This window comes from Schistocerca cancellata, chromosome 11 (genome assembly GCF_023864275.1).
Source record: "Schistocerca cancellata isolate TAMUIC-IGC-003103 chromosome 11, iqSchCanc2.1, whole genome shotgun sequence".
Taxonomy (NCBI): Eukaryota; Metazoa; Arthropoda; class Insecta; order Orthoptera; family Acrididae; genus Schistocerca; species Schistocerca cancellata.
The window spans coordinates 91,283,727-91,305,998 of NC_064636.1; the positions used below are offsets into that span (position 1 = coordinate 91,283,727).

The window sequence follows — 22,272 nt, forward strand, 5'->3', positions numbered from 1 at the left end:
GCGGTCTCAGCTCACACAGTAATACAGCTCGCGGCTCGACCTGCTCGACTCAGTGCTTCTGCATCGGAGTTCGTCCCCACTGGATATTGTTCTTCGTAGTAATACCGCTATGTATATTACATTATTATGTTATGTATACATCAATTGTTTTTATTTTATTTTTATTTGTTTAAACTGATTAGATTAGGTTCCTGATGACTCCTCTTACTATAGGATTTTTATTATGGATACTCGAATTTACGCTTTAATTACGAGCGAACCGATAAACGTATCGCAAAATGTGATACACCAATATTTTCCTTGTTTTATTCTGTGTAAGGCACTTTCGTTTTACAGTCGAATTTATATATTTTTTTCTTATTCTGGTACGGATCTTGCGATTTTAGGCGTCTTCGAAAGGAAACGTTCGCTTTAAAAATATATGGCTTGCGATGTATTTGTATGAGGTTAATGAAATTTTAATACATTATAGCCAAACATATTGTTAATGTAAATCTCAAGTTACAACATTTTCCGATCACCCAAAAAACCACGATAGTGCAAAATAAATCAATAATCAAAAACTTTGTCATATCGTGGAAATTTCAATAAACAATACAAAATTCTTACTCATTATCTGTGTTACTTCGAAATAGGATCAAATAAGATCAAAATACAGGTATAGTACTGGAATAAACCAAGTTTAAAGGGCAATGTGCCTTCCATTTATTTTCTATTGTAAATGAGTGGTGAGTCATGAAAAAGAGCTAATTCATTTGAGGGAGTGAACAGTTCTGATCCAATCTCTGAAAAGAACAGTTTTGCCCATCTCTACTTCAGTGTATATCCCCCCCCCTCTCTCTCGCTCTGTTTTTCGACTCGCGGCGCCGTTGCTGAGGTGAGAGCGGGCGAGGTGTGTCAGTTGCAGACGGCGCTGTGGCTGGCGGCGGCGCTGGTGCTGGTGGCGCCGCCCATGGGGGCGCAGGGGCGGCGGGGGCGTGGCCGCGGCCGCACCAAGTCGCGCACGCAGATCGGCCTGCCCATCACGGGCCAGTACCGCGACGCCGAGACCGACAAGTACTACAACAACAACGACGTGAGTACTCGCTACGCCCACTGAGGTGGCAGCCGTGGGGAACCTCCTAATATGCCCGCATGGTCTAACGCGCTGCTTCCCGAGCGGGAAGGCGTGCCGGTCCCCGGCACAAATCCGTCCAGCGGATTAGTGTCGAGGTCCTGTGTGCCGCCCAGCCTGCGGATGGGTCTTAAGGGGCCCCGGAACGCCCTATACTTGCAATGTTAAAATAACGCTTATAAATTACATCTTTCCTCACAACGTATTTGAGGTAGGAAGTTGAACTTTTTACAGATTGTTTATTGGAATATGGGCTACAACTTAACACAGGGATTTTACAAAATTTTAGTTCAGTTATTAAAGATGATTTTTTTTTCAATTGTAATGAAAATTCACAACATTTTTTTGCAATTTTTTATTTATATATTCAAAAATATACAGTTTTTTGGAAAAAGGCTGTGTTAAATTAGGCAGAAGGTACTGTGCAACATTTACTGAAAGTTTGAAACAAATATGTTTGCAAGATCCTTAGAAAACGTAATTAGTATGAGAAAATAAAAGTTTTGGGAATCGAGCGACAAAGATTGGATTAACTTTTTAGTGCATTCCAGGTCCATAGGATGGATTATCTTCATCCTCTGCAAACTCCTCCTCCAGCTTCCTCTTGTTCCTCCTCCTGTTTACTCTTGCTTGTATTTCTAGACTCTTTACAGCCCTGTCTGCAGCCCGAAGGCGTTCCTTGTCTAAAGCAAGCATCGCTCGTACCATGTTAGAACCTATCTTCATTCCCATATTTCTAAATACCTTTGGCTTTCCAACATTTCTCCTTTTCTTAAAAGCCTTCAGAGGATTTCTAATAACTTTACTTTTACTCATTATTATACTTCATCAAAACAGAGACTCAAGAAACACAATTAATTACGAATATTTTCGAGATAACGACAGAGTAAATAAACATGAAACAGTCGACAATCACACCAGCGATATATATTGAACCGTCACAGGTTAGCCACAACACATACTTTATCTCACATCACTAAAATGTACCTGATGAACACGGACGTTAATAATAACACCATTTGACAGCAGTTTAACAGCGCCACAGTGGGTCACGCCCATGTAGAACACATTTCAAAAAAATTTTAAAATAGTTGTAGTCTTCGGACTTGAATAAATTATATATCTATTAAAAGGTAATAGTCTGCAGATTCAGAAAACGCAAAAAAGTAAAAATTGAACTTCTCATGATTTTGAGCCTTTCCGGAGCCCCTTAAGGCGGTTTCCTTCGGCCTCGGCGAATGCGGGCTGGTTCCCTTACTCCGCCTCAGTTACACTATGTCGGCGATTGCTGCGCAAACACTGTCTCCACTTGCACGTACACCATAATTACTCTACCACGCAAACATTTGGGATTACACTCGTCTGGTATGTTCCCGGTGTGCGTGCGTGTGTGTGAGGGGGGGGGGGGGGCTGGGGGGGGGGGGGCTCCACTGGGGCCAAACTGCACTACTGGCCATTAAAATTGCTACACCACGAAGATGACGTGCTACAGACGCGAAATTTAACCGACAGGAACAAGATGCTGTGATATGGAACTGATAAGCTTTTCAGAGCTCTCACACAAGGTTGGCGCCGGTGACAACACCTACAACGTGCTGACATGAGGAAAGTTTCCAACCCATTTCTCATACACAAACAGCAGTTGACCGGCGTTGCCTGGTGCTGAAACGTTGTAGTGATGCCACGTGTATGGAGGAGAGATGCGTACCATCACGTTTTTGACTGATATAGGTAGGATTGTAGCCTATCGCGACTGCGGTTTATCGTATCGCGACATTGCTGCTCGCGTTGGTCGAGATCCAATGACTGTTACCAGAATATCGAATCGGTGGGTTCGGGAGGGTAATACGGAACGCCGTGCTGGATCCAAACGGTCTCGTATCACTAGTAGTCGAGATGACAGGCGTCTCATCCGCAAGGCTGTAACGGATCGTGCAGCCACGTCTCGATCCCCGAGTCAACAGGTGGGGACGTTCAAATGGCTCTGAGCACTATGGAACTTAACATCTGAGGTCGTCAGTCTCCTAGAACTTAGAACTACTTAAACCTAACTAACCTAAGGACATCACACACACATCCAAGCCCGAGGCAGGATTCGAACCTGCGAAGGTAGCAGTCGCGCGGTTCTGGACTGAAGCGCCTAGAACCGCTCGTCCACCGTGGCCGGCCGCTAAAAGTAGACGGATCCAGGCAGGAGAGTCAAATTATAAAATAATGAAGTTCAAACACAGAGTTAAATGCAAAAAAGGTGAAACCAAGGCTAAAAACGGGAAAAGAGAGCGGTTTTCCCATGGGGAAGTAGTCATGCGGTCCCAGATAGAGCAGACATGAATAGAGGTTCCAACCACAACGACCCTGACCCTGCTACAGTCGCAGGTTCGAATCCTGCCTCGGGCATGGATGTGTGTGATGTCCTTAAGTTAGTTAGGTTTAAGTAGTTCTAAGTTCTAGGGGACTGATGACCACAGAAGTCCCATAGTGCTCAGAGCCATTTGAACCATTTTGAACCCTGACCCTGCTCCAGGAGTAAAGCAAAACCTTGTATCTGGAAATAAAATCCACTTTCACAGAGGAAACTGAGGGCCAGTTCAACCGTTCGTGAATGGTCTGCTAATATTAAAATTAAGGAATCCGAAAGACCGTACTTAGTACGAAGGACTGAAAGAAGCGGACATTCCAGCAATATGTGGGATACAATCAGCATGGCTCTACAACAACATTCTGAGGGTAGTTCGTTACTCAGGAGGAAACAATTGGCGAGCCCAGTATGACCAAAGCGTAGACGGCATAAAACAGTGGACCCCTTCTGAGGGTAGCAGAACGAAGAGCGCCAAACCACAGTGGACTCCTTGATTCTGCTGAGTTTATTACTGTGAGCAGTGGCGCACAAAACGTCATTCCACCTTTGGGCAAAGAGAGATTTGACGTAAATTGGCATATCCGCAGCTGGAATCATGAAAGGCAATGGGGGTAAGTAACTGCTTTAGCCCAACGGTCAGCCAGTTCTCACCAATAGAAATCGGTACTTATCTCACCAGGCCACGGTACTCCAACCGCCTAGGGTACAACCTAAAGCCGTCTGCACACGGACCGTGCATCCGAACGTTGAGCGTTGAGCGTGCCGACTTTCTGACGTCACAGCGTGGAATAGCACGTTCGGGAGTCTTTCCGAACGTGCAGAGCAATATCTGGCAAGTCAGATATTCTGAGCGTCCGTCGGAGCGTTGACCAATGAGATGGCACAACGCCACCTACGTCACACGCACGCTGTCTCGCTTCAGTACAGAGTTATAAGCATTCATTTCAAGCCTATATAAGACGTTTCTGAGCACCAGCAAATTGAGAATCACTGGAAAACCCGTTGCTAGTTGTGTGATTCGTTCCAATAAAATAATGAGAAACATCGTATTAGTGGCAAAAGAATTATTGTAGCTTGCGTATTATGAGAGTAAGCTATTTGAAGGCAGCGACACACTGAAGATCCACCCAAAATGCATTGTTCTTGGTACAATTCGTTATAATTAAATTTCAATTAATAACATAATTATCTACGATTAATGTTCTTAGCAAGGGCTAACATACTATGATTAGTTACCAAGTGAGTGTTATTGGATTAGCGTAATGAGTAGCCTCACTGCCCACTGCTGATTTCTTAGCTGGGGCAGTGGTTCGCGTCCAAACACCACCAATCTTTTTTCCTAACATTCGCGTTTTTATTAGGTTGTAATAGTTTATTATTAGTTTATTTATACTATAATATTTGATGTTATGTAAATATAAGTTCACCTTTTTTTAAGGGGTGACTTTGTTCAATTGGCATAATTTACAGGACAGCTTGCGCTACTTGTATAAAGATATTTTGCTCCTTTTTCTTTTACGCTTCGTAATTCACATGTTGCAAAGATTCTCCTACTGGGTAGGAACAATGATCAAGTAAGACTGACCTTGGTTCAAATGGCTCTGAGCACTATGGGACTTAACTTCTAAGGTCATCAGTCCCCTAGAACTTAGAAATACTTAAACCTAACTAACCTAAGGACATCACACACATCCATGCCTGACTGACCTTGGTGTTTTACTAAAATGTGGGAATGATGAAATAATGTTTATCTTAGCGCAGAGAAGTATTCCAAATTTGTACCACGCTGTTTGTAATGGAACTTTTATAAGCCTGTGTCCTTATTGATTGAACATCGTACTTTCCATTTCGTGGACGATGGAGGAAATGTGCGTTTTAATTCAGCTAACGTGGGAATTTTACGCAGCCTGTTGTGTAAACAGTGTGATTTAGGAACTATAAACATCCCTCAACCGCCGCTGGAGTGCGTTGCGATCGCGTATACCACGTTGGGGCCCACGTACCGTATGCACAAGTCGCATCGTTCCTGAGCGTTCAGCAGCCCGTTGAACTCGGCACGCTCAACGTTAATGCCGTCGGCACACGGACCGTGCTGTCGAACGTGAGTGTTGAGCGTGCCAAAAGGAAAGTACCATGTCCAAACAATAAGGACACAGGCTCATGAAAGTTCCATTACAAACAATGAGACACAATGTGATTCTTGAAGTTTTCCCGGCGGACATATCGCAAGAAGAATTGTCGCTGTCCCGAGTGCACGCCCGATAGATGATGGAACAACAATGAGACACAAATTTGCAATATTTCTCCACTTAAGATAAACACTATTTTATCTTCCCCACATTTTAGTAAAACCCTAAAGTCATTCTTACTTGATCACTGTTCCTACACAGCAGCAGAAACTTTACAACACGTAAATCACGAAACTCAAAAGAAAAAGGAACAAAATATCGTTATGCAAGTAGCGCAAGCTGTTCTCCAGATTAAGCCAATCGAACAAACTCACTCCTCAAAAAAAGGTGAACTTATATTTACATAACGTCAAATATTGTAGTATATACTCACATTAAACTAATAATAAAGCATCACAACCTATTATATACGCGAAAACTATGAAAAAAACACTAATATTTAGCGAGATACGAACCATCGTCAGATTACATATCTGGTCTTGAATCATCGACACTACTCACTATGCTAATGTGACAATTCGTTAATGCCCCTCTTATAAGATGTTACCACGTGCTAGTGCTTTAATCGTAGCTATGTCACTAATTGAAATTTAATTATAACAAATGGTACCAAGAACAATGTGTTTTTGGTGGATCCTCAGTGTGTCGCTAACCTTCAAATGACATACTCTCGTAATACGCGAGTTACAATAATTCTTTTGCCACGAATATGATGTCTCTTATTATTTTATTGCAACGAATCACGCAGTTAACAACGGCTTTTCGAATGATTTTCAATTTACTGGTGCTCAGAAACGACATATATAGGTATAAGCTTGAACTGAATGCCACTATGGCGCCTCACAGCTCAATGCTAAAGGGAGATGGCGTGGATGTGACTTAGGTGGCGTTGTGCCATCTCATTGGTCAACGCTCAGACGCACGCTCGGAATATCTGACATGCAAGACACTGCTCTGCACGTTCGGAAAGACTCCCGAACGTGCTGTTCCACGCTATGACGTCAGAAACTCGGCACGCTCAACGCTCAACGTTCGGATGCACGGTCCGTGTGCCGACGGCTTTAAGTCCCTGTGAAACTATGCGATCACCAAAAACATTAGCAAGCAGTGACATTGAAACGCGAGCTGTATGCGCGGTTGCACCATCTTGTTGAAAATAACCGTTCAGTATTTCAATTAAAACAAGTTCTCCTATGAATTGCTACAGAATATCACTGCAGTATCGTTGTGCGTTTATTGTTTCGTTGGAAAATATGGGACCCACAATCATACGCCACGCGCGGCAAACATACGGCACTGCGGAGAGACTTTTTGAACACCCCGTATATCGATATTTAAAAATACGTCATTCTCGAACAAACATACCAACAAAAGAGTAACGATATAACGACGGAGAAAATACCGACGTACCGGCGTATAAATATTGGCTACACATTTAAATATACTACCGATTTTAGAGCTGTATACGTAAGTACTGATTTATCATTAGATATAGTCGTTATCAGGAGAAAGAAAACTGGCGTTCTACGGATCGGAGCGTGGAATGTCAGATCCCTTAATCGGGCAGGTAGGTTAGAAAATTTAAAAAGGGAAATGGATAGGTTAAATTTAGATATTGTGGGAATTAGTGAAGTTCGGTGGCAGGAGGAACAAGACTTTTGGTCAGGTGAATACAGGATAATAAATACAAAATCAAATAGGGGTAATGCAGGAGTAGGTTTAATAATGAATAAAAAAATAGGAGTGCGGGTTAGCTACTACAAACAGCATAGTGAACGCATTATTGTGGCCAAGATAGACACAAAGCCCATGCCTACTACAGTAGTACAAGTTTATATGCCAACTACCTCTGCAGATGATGAAGAAATAGATGAAATGTATGACGAGATAAAAGAAATTATTCAGGTAGTGAAGGGAGACGAAAATTTAATAGTCATGGGTGACTGGAATTCAAGCATAGGAAAAGGGAGAGAAGGAAACATAGCAGGTGAATATGGATTGGGGCTAAGAAATGAAAGAGGAAGCCGCCTGGTAGAATTTTGTGCAGAGCATAACTTAATCATAGCTAACACTTGGTTTAAGAATCATGAAAGAAGGTTGTACACATAGAAGAACCCTGGAGATACTAAAAGGTATCAGATAGATTATATAATGGTAAGACAGAGATTTAGGAACCAGGTTTTAAATTGTAAGACATTTCCTGGGGCAGATGTGGATTCTGACCACAATCTATTGGTTATGAACTGCAGATTGAAACTGAAGAAACTGCAAAAAGGTGGGAATTTAAGGAGATGGGACCTGGATAAACTGAAAGAACCAGAGGTTGTAGAGAGTTTCAGGGAGAGCATAAGGGAACAATTGACAGGAATGGGGGAAAGAAATACAGTAGAAGAAGAATGGGTAGCTCTGAGGGATGAAGTAATGAAGGCAGCAGAGGATCAAGTAGGTAAAAAGACGAGGGCTAATAGAAATCCTTGGGTAACAGAAGAAATATTGAATTTAATTGATGAAAGGAGAAAATATAAAAATGCAGTAAATGAAGCAGGCAAAAAGGAATACAAACGTCTCAAAAATGATATCGACAGGAAGTGCAAAATGGCTAAGCAGGGATGGCTAGAGGACACATGTAAGGATGTAGAGGCTTGTCTCACTAGGGGTAAGATAGATACTGCCTACAGGAAAATTAAAGAGACGTTTGGAGAGAAGAGAACCACTTGTATGAATATCAAGAGCTCAGATGGCAACCCAGTTCTAAGCAAAGAAGGGAAGGCAGAAAGGTGGAAGGAGTATACAGAGGGTTTATACAAGGGCGATGTACTTGAGGACAATATTATGGAAATGGAAGAGGATGTAGATGAAGACGAAATGGGAGATAAGATACTGCGTGAAGAGTTTGACAGAGCACTGAAAGACCTGTGTCGAAACAAGGCCCCGGGAGTAGACAACATTCCATTTGAACTACTGATGGCCTCGGGAGAGCCAGTCATGACAAAACTCTACCATCTGGTGAGCACGATGTATGAGACAGGCGAAATACCCTCAGACTTCGAGAAGAATATAATAATTCCAATCCCAAAGAAAGCAGGTGTTGACAGATGTGAAAATTACCGAACTATCAGTTTAATAAGTCACAGCTGCAAAATACTAACGCGAATTCTTTACAGACGAATGGAAAAACTGGTAGAAGCCGACTTCGGGGAAGATCAGTTTGGATTCCGTAGAAATGTTGGAACACGTGAGGCAATACTGACCTTACGACTTATCTTAGAAGAAAGATTAAGAAAAGGCAAACGTACGTTTCTAGCATTTGTAGACTTAGAGAAAGCTTTTGACAATGTTAACTGGAATACTCTCTTTCAAATTCTGAAGGTGGCAGGGGTAAAATACAGGGAGCGAAAGGCTATTTACAGTTTGTACAGAAACCAGATGGCAGTTATAAGAGTCGAGGGGCATGAAAGGGAAGCAGTGGTTGGAAAAGGAGTAAGACAGGGTTGTAGCCTCTCCCCGATGTTATTCAATCTGTATATTGAGCAAGCAGTAAAGGAAACAAAAGAAAAATTCGGAGTAGGTATTAAAATTCATGGGGAAGAAGTAAAAACTTTGAGGTTCGCCGATGACATTGTAATTCTGTCAGAGACAGCAAAGGACTTGGAAGAGCAGTTGAACGCAATGGACAGTGTCTTGAAAGGAGGATATAAGATGAACATCAACAAAAGCAAAACGAGGATAATGCAATGTAGTCAAATTAAGTCGGGTGATGCTGAGGGAATTAGATTAGGAAATGAGACACTTAAAGTAGTAAAGGAGTTTTGCTATTTAGGGAGTAAAATAACCGATGATGGTCGAAGTAGAGAGGATATAAAATGTAGACTGGCAATGGCAAGGAAAGCGTTTCTCAAGAAGAGGAATTTGTTAACATCGAGTATAGATTTAAGTGTCAGGAAGTCGTTTCTGAAAGTATTTGTATGGAGTGTAGCCATGTATGGAACATGGACGATAACTAGTTTGGACAAGAAGAGAATAGAAGCTTTCGAAATGTGGTGCTACAGAGGAATGCTGAAGATAAGGTGGGTAGAACACGTAACTAATGAGGAGGTATTGAATAGGATTGGGGAGAAGAGAAGTTTGTGGCACAACTTGACTAGAAGAAGGGATCGGTTGGTAGGACATGTTTTGAGGCATCAAGGGATCACAAATTTAGCATTGGAGGGCAGTGTGGAGGGTAAAAATCGTAGAGGGAGACGAAGAGATGAATACACTAAGCAGATTCAGAAGGATGTAGGTTGCAGTAGATACTGGGAGATGAAGAAGCTGGCACAGGATAGAGTAGCATGGAGAGCTGCATCAAACCAGTCTCAGGACTGAAGACCACAACAACAACATAGCCTGCTTATCCCCCTTAGAGCAAGAACCGAAAGCAACCCGATGCACGTTCACGCTTGGCGATAACCACTTTGCTAACAGTGGTTATCTGCATTTAAGTGGCGCAATAGAAGGTGGTCGATGGGTCCGTCGTTCGGTGTCCTCACATAACAAAACACTCCATGTCGCTTTCCCAGTATATATATATATATTAATTTTATTTATTTATTTATTTATTTATTTTTTGCCGACGCCAGCGACCCAGCAGTTGAAGTATGAAAATTGCGAGGTGAAGTAAAACGTTGCAGTTTCTGTTGGTATCGCCGAGCGCCGATTACGTCAGCATTTCCGCTCACACGCCTCCGCCCACCACAAAGACCAATCTTGTCATTTAGATTTTTGTTCATCCGTTTCATCAAGTGTTTGTGAAGAATGTCGATGTGAAGAAACAGCACACTAGTTGAGTTAATTTTATTTAACGCAACTGGTGTGCTATCCGCATCGGAAATCTTGTTACGCCGTTCACGATGCCCCCCCCCCCCCCCCCCCAGTGCAATCGGACTTCTTCTTTTGTGTCACACATACTTGCTTCTCACAGTAAAAGAGAAAGATTGGACGTGATGGAAGCTCAGAAAGTAGTAAGACTCCTTCACTCAGTGAAAGTAAAATTATGTTCTACTGCAATTTCAAACCATCATTTTCGCCGCGAGGTTCGAGGCGCCATGCACGGATTGCGCGGCCCCAGCGCCTGAGGTTTGAGTCCTCCTTCGGGCATGGGTGTCTGTGTTATTCTTAGTGTTAAAGCCATCGGCACACGGACCGTGCTGTCGAACGTTAACGTTGAGCGTGCCAAGTTCAACGTGCTGCTCAACGCTCAGGAGCGATGCGACTTGTGCATACGGTACGTGGGCCCCAACGTGCTGTACGCGATCGCAACGCACTCCAGCGGCGGTTGAGGGATGTTTCTGATTCGTAAATCACACTGTTTACTCAACGGGCGAGCATAAAATTCCCACGTTAGCTGTATTAAAACGCACATTTTCACCATCGTCCACGAAACGGAAAGTACCATATCCAATCAATAAGGACACAGGCTTATAAAAGTTCCATTACAAACAGTGTGTTACAAATTTGGAACACTTCTCCGCATAAGATAAACGTTAATTCATCATTCCCACACTTTAGAAAAACCCCAAGGCCGGACTTACTCGATCACTGTTCCTACCCAGTAGCAGAATCTTTGCAACATGTGAATTACGAAGCGTAAAAGAAAAAAGGAGCAAAATATCTTTATACAAGTGGCGCAAGCTGTCCTGTAGATTAAGCCAATCGAACAAAGTCACCCCTCAAAAAAAGGTGAACTTATATTTACATAACATCAGATATATTATATACTTATATTAAACTAATAATAAAGTATCAGAACCTAATAAAAACGCGAATGTTAGGAAAAAAAAAACTTGGAAGTTTCAAGACGCGAAGCACTGCCCCCAACAAATAACTCAACACTGGACAGTGAGGCTACTTTTTTATTTTATTTTTATGACGCTGTCTTATTTTATTCACACTGTTAAAACTTCGCTTGCACACATCAGATATACATTTTATCAACAACTATAATTTCGTTAGTTTCCTATGGACTAATTTAGAAACTAATCATAAGGCGAAGGAAGTGTATATACGTAATAAATATGTCAATTAAAAACGGAATCTTAAAAGATAAAAATTTTCAGGGCTCGTCCGGGATTTGAACCCGGGACCTCTCGCACCCGAAGCGAGAATCATACCTTTTTTTTTTGTCATAACATTCCACAGTAGTACATAATTTTCAACTGACATTTAAAAGTAATAAAACAAGTTAAAATTAATTACAAGTTCCTTGGCATTTTAGGGAAAAAAAATCCAAGTCTAAAGCAGATAGTGATGTTCGTCACTTGATCGTATTTGTTTTTCAAAGATTAAATTGTCTCTCGTTTCTTTATGTTCTGAATCGCATCATCGAAAATGGAGTTCACATGACTGTTCTTCTGAGGAAGTTGGCGTATGTATCATAATAATTATTCATGCGTAGTAGCTTGTGATGCTGGTCGGAAATGTACGTCCAAAAATCTCCTTCGCTCCTTTCTTTACTGGACAGCAGGTAAAATACCGCGTGTCCCTTCAACCAGTTGACGGCATTTTTCTTACAGGTGGGGTATAGCCTTTCTTCCGGGTATAAAAGGCACGTTGGCGTTATCAAATACGGCGGTTTTCTCTGCATAGTTGCTCATTTTTTCTGATTGACAACCATATGTTATATGCAGTGCCACAGACAAATTGATGTTCATCTGTATCAATCAGGTTGCAAGTGGTACACAAAGGGGAATCAGCCAGGTGAATGGAATGTAGTCTGGAGTTCGTTGGAAATTTCCTATTCACAAAGTAGTACCACAATGACCGCACTTTTGTTGGTAAATACGGGTGGTGTATCGCTAAATCAACATCACACCCTTCGCACCTAATGATATTATGTTACCGCTTGCTGAAAACCTTAATCATAGATATGTTACTACTTGAGATTTAATTATAACAAATTGTACCAAGAACATTGCGTTTTGGGTGGATCTTCAGTGTGTCGTTGCCCTCAAGTAGCCTACTTTCAAAATACGCAAGTTACAATAATTCTTTTGCCACGAATATGATGATTCTCATTATTTTATTGGAACGAGTCACAAAGCTGACAATAGGTTTTCCAGTGATTCTCAATTTGCTGGTGCTCAGAAACGGCTTATATAGGCAGCAGCATATGTACATATAGGCTTGAAATGAATGCCAATATGGCGCCTCACAACTCTGTACTGAAGGGAGACAGCGTGCTTGTGACGTAGGTGGCGTTGTGCCATCTCACTGGTCAACGCTCCGACGCACGCTCAGAATATCTGACTTGCCAGATACTGCTCTGCAAGTTCGGAAAGACTCCCGAGCATGCTACTCCACGCTACGACGTCAGAAACTAGGCACGCTCAACGCTCAACGTTCGGATGCACGGTCCGTGTGCCGACGGCTTAAGCCTAGTTTACACAACGACATTGGGTTGCGCCACTCGTTGCGTGGAATGAGTTGTACGCAAGTCGTTCATATATGACTGTAGGCACGGCGCCACCAGTATATACACTCCTGGAAATGGAAAAAAGAACACAATGACACCGGTGTGTCAGACCCACGATACTTGCTCCGGACACTGCGAGAGAGCTGTACAAGCAATGATCACACGCACGGCACAGCGGACACACCAGGAACCGCGGTGTTGGCCGTCGAATGGCGCTAGCTGCGCAGCATTTGTGCACCGCCGCCGTCAGTGTCAGCCAGTTTGCCGTGGCGTACGGAGCTCCATCGCAGTCTTTAACACTGGTAGCATTCCGCGACAGCGTGGACGTGAACCGTATGTGCAGTTGACGGACTTTGAGCGAGGGCGTATAGTGGGCATGCGGGAGGCCGGGTGGACGTACCACCGAATTGCTCAACACGTGGGGCGTGAGGTCTCCACAGTACATCGATGTTGTCGCCAGCGGTCGGCGGAAGGTGCACGTGCCCGTCGACCTGGGACCGGACCGCAGCGACGCACGGATGCACGCCAAGACCGTAGGATCCTACGCAGTGCCGTAGGGGACCGCACCGCCACTTCCCAGCAAATTAGGGACACTGTTGCTCCTGGGGTATCGGCGAGGACCATTCGCAACCGTCTCCATGAAGCTGGGCTACGGTCCCGCACACCGTTAGGCCGTCTTCCGCTCACGCCCCAACATCGTGCAGCCCGCCTCCAGTGGTGTCGCGACAGGCGTGAATGGAGGGACGAATGGAGACGTGTCGTCTTCAGCGATGAGAGTCGCTTCTGCCTCGGTACCAATGATGGTCGTATGCGTGTTTGGCGCCGTGCAGGTGAGCGCCACAATCAGGACTGCATACGACCGAGGCACACAGGGCCAACACCCGGCATCATGGTGTGGGGAGCAATCTCCTACACTGGCCATACACCACTGGTGATCGTCGAGGGGACACTGAATAGTACACGGTACATCCAAACCGTCATCGAACCCATCGTTCTACCATTCCTAGACCGGCAAGGGAACTTGCTGTTCCAACAGGACAATGCACGTCCGCATGTATCCCGTGCCACCCAACGTGCTCTAGAAGGTGTAAGTCAACTACCCTGGCCAGCAAGATCTCCGGATCTGTCCCCCATTGAGCATGTTTGGGACTGGATGAAGCGTCGTCTCACGCGGTCTGCACGTCCAGCACGAACGCTGGTCCAACTAAGGCGCCAGGTGGAAATGGCATGGCAAGCCGTTCCACAGGACTACATCCAGCATCTCTACGATCGTCTCCATGGGAGAATAGCAGCCTGCATTGCTGCGAAAGGTGGATATACACTGTACTAGTGCCGACATTGTGCATGCTCTGTTGCCTGTGTCTATGTGCCTGTGGTTCTGTCAGTGTGATCATGTGATGTATCTGACCCCAGGAATGTGTCAATAAAGTTTCCCCTTCCTGGGACAATGAATTCACGGTGTTCTTATTTCAATTTCCAGGAGTGTACTTCAGTTTCGTCGTTTTTGTGGGTCCCTGAGTCGTGTCTGAAATGAAAGTTTTGGCAGCTGCACGTCGCACGATTTGTGGTGGAGTTCAAGCTTGTTGCGTGGAATCGCTGCATAAGAAAAAAATAAGAAACGTGTTTCGATTCGTGACTGGATAAAGAAAAGACGTCAGCTCGGGTGCTCAGCATCCTTGCTGAAATAATTTATAGCGGAAGATGCAAGAAGTTCTTTTAATTATCTTAGAATGTCACCAGAACTGTTCACATTTGTTCTAAATAGAGTTAATTATGCAGTAAGGAATAAAGGTACTGTCGCCAGAACTGAAATTACACATCACATTGCGTGCATTACAATCGAGAACACTCGGCATGCTATAAGATACTGTTTTAGTTGGTGATGACGCTTTTTTACTAACACCAATAATTATTAACATTAACAGTAATAATTATTAACATCAGCAACATTAATTATTCGAAGCAGGCCGCTTTAAGAAGATAGATCTGTACAGTGGCAATATTTAAAAACTCTAACGCATGTGAACGGGGAGCAATGCAGCGACGTTATAAATAGATGAATATTGAAAAAAGAATGCAGCTTCTTGAATTTGTATAGGCTTCCCTCCTGTCAACAATATTCTTTAACAAACAGCTGGCCAACTCAAACGATGGAAAATGAAATGGCTCTGAGAACTATGGGACTTAACATCGGAGGTCATCAGTCCCCTAGAACTTAGAACTACTTAAACCTAAGGACATCACACACATCCATGCCCGAGGCAGGATTCGAACCTGTGACCGTAGCGGTCGCGCGGTTCCAGACTGAAGCGCCTAGAACCGCTCGGCCACACAGGCCGGCTCAAACGATGGGATTTTAGTCTTGTAGACGAGAGCTTGCCACAGCTAGAATTATACTTGCTCGTATCTTTCTTAATTCAGTTGTATATGTGCTCCTAACTCAATAAATTTTGCCCTGCAGCTAAGATATTGTCAAACCATCTATGTTATGGCCGGCCGCGGTGGCCGAGCGGTTCTAGGCGCTTCAGTCTGGAACTATGCAACTGCTACGGTCGCTGGTTCGAATCCTGCCTCGGGCATGGATGTCTGTGATGTCCTTAGGTTAGTTAGGTTTAAGTAGTTCTCAGTTCTAGGGGGCCGATGACCTCAGAAGTTACGTCCCATAGTGCTCAGAGCCATTTGGTAATTGAGTAAAAGTAATTATTCGTAACTCACATAATTAATATTAGTCTTATATAATTGCGTTAATAGCAATGGTCTTTTGAAGCTAATTTAGTTTCTTGACTGAAAAAGAATAGAAGTGTTTAGTTTTTAAACCACAGAAAATGGCATTTTACACCTCAGCAGGTAATGACGCCCAGGTACCACTGTAAACAGTAAGGGGGTGTTCTCCATGGTTTGGATGTGGTCCCATTATTGCGCTTGCAAAAAAGCTACATGTTCATGGTTACCAAAACATTTTACAGCTTTGTGTATTCGTTATAAAAGAGCACAGTTCGAAGAAAATGACCAATTACAGCAGCATGATAATCCGTCCTATCATAAAGCAGGCAATAGTCTGTGGACAATGACATTCCTGGAAAGCACTCCCCAGCCTAAAATCCCGGGACGAGTTGGGAAATCGACCTCGCCACACATTCCAGCATCCAACATCACTGCCTCCTCTGGTTCTGGCTCGAAGTGTCCCCAGCAGAGTTCAAGCCGTTATAAAAGTAAAGGGGGAGACACAGCCCATATTACTGTCCACTGGTAGGGGTACAAATACATTCGAACAGGTAGTGTACGAGAGCTCCATTCGATGTTGGTTTACCTCCTGTCAATTTTCAGGGCGCCAAGATTTTGGACTGGTCCCACTTCGACTACGAGTACACGCTGGGCCACAAGATCGTCTTCCTGTGCCGCGCCAAGGGAAACCCGCGGCCGACCATCACGTGGTTCAAGGACGGCACCGAGCTCTACTCGCACAGCTACTTGCACGTAAGTACCCCCCACAGCCAACCTCACTACCAACATAAAAAAGGAAGTATATGTTAAAAAATGACGTAATTCCTCCAGCTGTATTAAGGTGATGGTTTTATTGGCACTAGTTTCGATCTACATTTATACTCCGCAAGCCACCCAACGGTGTGTGGCGGAGGGCACTTTACGTGCCACTGTCATTACCTCCCTTTCCTGTTCCAGTCGCGTATGGTTCGCGGGAAAACGACTGCCGGAAAGCCTCCGTGCGCGCTCGAATCTCTCTAACTTTACATTCGTGATCTCCTCGGGAGGTATAAGTAGGGGGAAGCAATATATTCGATATCTCATCCAGAAACGCACCCTCTCGAAACCTGGGCAGCGAGTTACACCGCGATGCAGAGCTGTGACGAAACGCGCCGCTCTTCTTTGGATCTTCTCTATCTCCTCTGTCAACCTGACCTGGTACGGATCCCACACTGATGAGCAATACTCGAGTATAGGTCGAACGAGTGTTTTGTAGGCCACCTCCTTTGTTGATGGACTACATTTTCTAAGGACTCTCCCAACGAATCTCAACGTGGCACCCGCCTTACCGACAATTATTTTTATATGATCATTCCACTTCAAATAGTTCCGCACGCATACTCCCAGACATTTTACAGAAGCAACTGCTACCAGTGTTTGTTCCGCTATCATATAATCGTACAATAAAGGATCCTTCTTTCTATGCATTCGCAATACATTACATTTGTCTGTGTTAAGGATCAGTTGCCACTCCCTGCACCAAGTGCCTATCCGCTGCAGATCTTCCTGCATTTCGCTGCAATTTTCTAATGCTGCAACTTCTCTGTGTACTACAGCATCATCTGCGAAAAGCCGCACGGAACTTCCGACACTATCTACTAGGTCATTTATATATATTGTGAAAAGCAATGGTCCCATAACACTCCCCTGTGGCATGCCAGAGGTTCCTTTAACGTCTGCAGACGTCTCTCCATTGAGAACAACATGCTGTGTTCTGTTTGCTAAAAACTCTTCAATCCAACCACACAGCTCGTCTGATATTCCGTAGGCTCTTACTTTGTTTGTCAGGCGACAGTGCGGAACTGTATCGAACGCCTTCCGGAAGTCAAGGAAAATGGCATCTACCTGGGAGCCTGTATCTAATATTTTCTGGGTCTCATGAACAAATAAAGCGAGTTGGGTCTCACACGATCGCTGTTTCCGGAATCCGTGTTTATTCCTACAGAGCAGATTCTGGGTTTCCAGAAATGACATGATACGCGAGCAAAAAACATGTTCTAAAATTCTATAACAGATCGACGTCAGAGATATAGGTCTATAGTTTTGCGCATCTGCTCGACGACCCTTCTTGAAGACTGGGACTACCTGTGCTCTTTTCCAATCATTTGGAACCTTCCGTTCCTCTAGAGACTTGCGGTACACGGCTGTTAGAAGGGGGGCAAGTTCTTTCGCGTACTCTGTGTAAAATCGAATTGGTATCCCGTCAGGTCCAGTGCACTTTCCTCTGTTGAGTGATTTCAGTTGCTTTTCTATTCCTTGGACACTTATTTCGATGTCAGCCATTTTTTCGTTTGTGTGAGGATTTAGAGAAGGAACTGCAGTGCGGTCTTCCTCTGTGAAACAGCATGTTACATCATCATCTTCGGGCCCATACTTGTTGACTGTAACCGTATGTGTCTGACACTAGTAGTCAGTGGTGAGATGGAACACGCCTATCTCACCACTGACTACGAGTGTCAGACACATACGGTTACAGTCAACAACTATGGGCCTGAAGATGATGTTGCAACAACATCGAAACTAGTTGCCAATAAAACCGACATCGTAGTACAGCTGGAGGACTTACGTCCCATGTCGTCCGTTTTAATTATGGATATACGAAGATTAAAAAAAGAAGAGTCGTGAAAACTGGCTTACTTAACGACTTTTCATGCATTGCGACAACAACAGTTTGGATCTATACATCGTTCTATATACACTATGTCATCAAAAGTATGGAATGTAGTCGAATTAAGTCGGGTGATGTTGAGGGTATTAGATTAGGAAATGAGACACTTAAAGTAGTAAAGGAGTCTTGCTATTTGGGGAGCAAAATAACTGATGATGGTCGAAGTAGAGAGGATATAAAATGTAGACTGGCAATGGCAAGGAAAGCGTTTCTGAAGAAGAGAAATTTGTTAACATCGAGCATAGATTTAAGTGTCAGGAAGTCATTTCTGAAAGTATTTGTATGGAGTGTGGCCATGTATGGAAGTGAAACATGGACGATAACTAGTTTGGACAAGAAGAGAATAGAAGCTTTCGAAATGTGGTGCTACAGAGGAATGCTGAAGATTAGATGGGTAGATCACGTAACTAATGAGGAAGTATTGAATAGGATTGGGGAGAAGAGAAGTTTGTGGCACAACTTGACCAGAAGAAGGGATCGGTTGGTAGGACATGTTCTGAGGCATCAAGGGATCACCAATTTAGTATTGGAGGGCAGCGTGAAGGGTAAAAATCGTAGGGGGAGACCAAGAGATGAATACACTAAGCAGATTCAGAAGGATGTAGGATGCAGTAGGTACTGGGAGATGAAGAAGCTTGCACAGGATACAGTAGCATGGAGAGCTGCATCAAACCAGTCTCAGGACTGAAGACCACAACAACAACAACAACAACAACAACAACAACATCAAAAGTATCCGTACACCTGACTGAAAATGACTTAGACGTTCGTGGTGCCCTCCATCGGTAATGCTGGAATTCAATATTGTGTTGCCTTGATGACAGCTTCCACTCGCAGGCATACGTTCAATCAGATGGTGGAAGGCTTCTTGGGGAATAGCAGCCCACTCCTCACGGAGTTCTGCACTGAGTACAGGTATCGATGTCGCTCGGTGAGGCCTGGCAGGAAATCGGCGTTCCAAAACATCTCAAAGGTGTTCTATACGATTCAGGTCAGGAATCTGTGCAGGCAAGTCCATTACAGGGATGTTATTGTCGTGTAACCACTCCGCCACAGGCCGTGCATTACGAACAGGTGCTCAAACGTGTTGAAACATGCAATCGCCATCCCCGAATTGTTCTTCAACAGTGGGAAGGAAGAAGATGCTTAAAACATCAATGTACTGTGATAGTGCCACGCAAAACAACAAGTGGTGCAAGCTCCCTCCACGAAAAACACGACCACACCACCCCCTTCCGAATTTTACCGTTGGCACTACACACGCTGGCAGATGACGTTCACCGGGCATTCGCCATACCTACACCCTGCCATCGGATCGCCACATTGTGTACAGTGAATCGTCACTCCACACAACTTTTTTCCACTGTTCAATTGTTCAATGTTTACGCTCCTTACACCAAGCGAGGCGTCGTTTGGCATTTACTGGCGCGATGTGTGGCTTATGAGCAGCTGCTCGACCATGAAATCCACGTTCTCTCATCTCCCTCCTAACTATCATAGTACTTGCAGTGGATCCTGATGCAGTTTGGAATTCCTGTGTGATGGTATGGCTAGATGTCTGCATATAACACATTACAACCCTCTTCAACTGTCGGCGGTCTCTGTCAGTCAAGAGACGAGGTCGGCCTGTACGCTTTTGTGCTGTACGTAATCATTCACGTTTCCACTTCACTATCACATCGGAAACAGTGGACCTACGGATGTTTAGGAATGTGGAAATCTCGCGTACAGACGTATGACACAAGTGACACCCGATCACCAGACCACGTTCGAAGTCTGCGGAGCGCCCCATTCTGCTCCCTCACGATGTCTAATAACTACCGAGATCGCTGATATGAAGTACTTGGCTGTGGGTGGCAGTAAAATGCACCTAATACGAAAAACGTTTGTTTCTGAGAGTGTCCGGATACTTTTGATCACATAGTGTAGATAAGCGCAAAGAAATGTTTTGTTTTATGTTATCAAGTTAGGCGTCCAGTCATACAGCGAGGTGCTTCTGTCGATCAGCTGGAATGAGAGCATCCACTCATTCCAACACTGCAGAGGACACAGCTGTTTGCGGCCAACCGGCATGCGGGAGACTGGATGCGATGATGGCAGACAGCTCAACCAGTGACTCACTGTGCTTTTGCTTTTATTCACAGCCCGCTCTCCATAAACATTCTCCAAGTGCCTATGAATATCTGCGATGTTCCGGTTTTCCTCCAAAAGAAAATCAGTGACAGCCCTCTGCTTGGAACTCAACTCTGTTACACGCCCCCCCCCCCCCCTTTTTCCACAAGTGAATCATTACAGTACACAATTACTAGTCCGCAGCTCGTGGTCATGCGGTAGCGTTCTCGCTTCCCACGCCCGTGTTCCCGGGTTCGATTACCGGCAGGGTCAGGGATTTTCCCTGCCTCGTGATGACTGGGTGTTATGTGATGTCCTTAGGATAGTTAGGTTTCAGTAGTTCTAAGTTCTTGGGGACTGATGACCATAGATGTTAAGTCCCATAGTGCTCACAGCCATTTGAACCATTTGAACCACAATTACTAAGAGTCATAGTCTACAACTCAAAAAACTCATCTTCGTTCTTGAAACACAGAGTACATGGCTGTATTTGGCTGTCAATAGCTGGACTAATCTCGCGCTTTCGACAGGTTCACGAGTGGCGCATCGGTAAGGACCAGGTGAAGTCAAAACTGGAGATCGACCCCGCGACACAGATGGACGCGGGCGTGTACGAGTGCTCTGCAGACAACATGTACTCCGTAGACAGGCGCAGCTTCAAGACGGACTTCAGCATCGCCTTCGACTAGCCTCTGCCGGAGCCACACTATCCAGCAGCTTCGAATAGACTGAGCAAAGTTGTGCACTGCAATGCCCCAAACAAGTTATAACAAATTGCTTAGCATACACATCAGTACTGTACAATAAGTTTTGCTGAATGTAAAATACTACAAACTTCAAAAAAATTGTAAATGTAAAGAATATATAAAAAGATTAAAAAGTGAATAACAAAACAACTAATACCACAGTCTTTACCAAACACAGCCTCCAAAAAAAAATTTATGGGCAAAATGTTTGAATCTTCTTCTATCCCCACAGTGATTTCTGTCTGGATGTTCAGGCTTCTCTCAGGGACTCCTGTGGGGATCGTGACTCAGTTTTCACTAATAGACGGATTGATTCATCAGGAAGGTTTGTTTATAAAATTAATGACCATACACCTTATCTTAGAAGAAAGATTAAGGAAAGGCAAACCTACGTTTCTAGCATTTGTAGACTTAGAGAAGGCTTTTGACAATGTTGACTGGAATACTCTCTTTCAAATTCTAAAGATGTCAGGGGTAAAATACAAGGAGCGAAAGGCTATTTACAATTTGTACAGAAAGCAGATGTGAGTTATAAGAGTCGAGGGGCACTAAAGGGAAGCAGTGGTTGGGAATGGAGTGAGACAGGGTCGTAGCCTATCTCCGATGTTATTCAATCTGTATATTGAGCAAGCAGTAAAGGAAACAAATGAAAAATTCGGAGTAGGTATTAAAATCCATGGAGAAGAAATAAAAACTTTGAGGTTCGCCAATGACATTGTAATTCTATGAGAGACAGCAAAGGCCTTGGAAGAGCAGTTGAACGGAATGTACAGTGTCTTGAAAGGAGGATATAAGATGAACATCAACAAAAGCAAAACGAGGATAATGGAATGTAGTCGAATTAAGTTGGGTGATGCTGAGGGAATTAGAT

General features: G+C 44.0%; 2 protein-coding genes across 3 annotated transcripts in view; one reads left to right on the plus strand and one right to left on the minus strand.

The window, feature by feature from the left end:
- Positions 1-21,534, plus strand: part of LOC126108949 (immunoglobulin domain-containing protein oig-4-like) — a 29,407-nt gene extending 7,873 nt beyond the window's left edge. Inside the window, exons 2-4 of one of the 2 annotated variants that reach the window (XM_049914332.1) lie at positions 902-1,075; positions 16,440-16,589; positions 21,186-21,534. In XM_049914332.1, coding sequence (XP_049770289.1) covers positions 902-1,075; positions 16,440-16,589; positions 21,186-21,344 — 483 coding nt within the window. In that variant the 3' untranslated portion in view covers positions 21,345-21,534. The remainder of the gene's footprint in view (positions 1-901; positions 1,076-16,439; positions 16,590-21,185) is intronic. The other variant, XM_049914333.1, reaches the window with a different exon arrangement.
- Positions 1-22,272, minus strand: part of LOC126108948 (procollagen-lysine,2-oxoglutarate 5-dioxygenase) — a 466,456-nt gene that overhangs the window by 194,502 nt on the left and 249,682 nt on the right. The window lies entirely within an intron of this gene.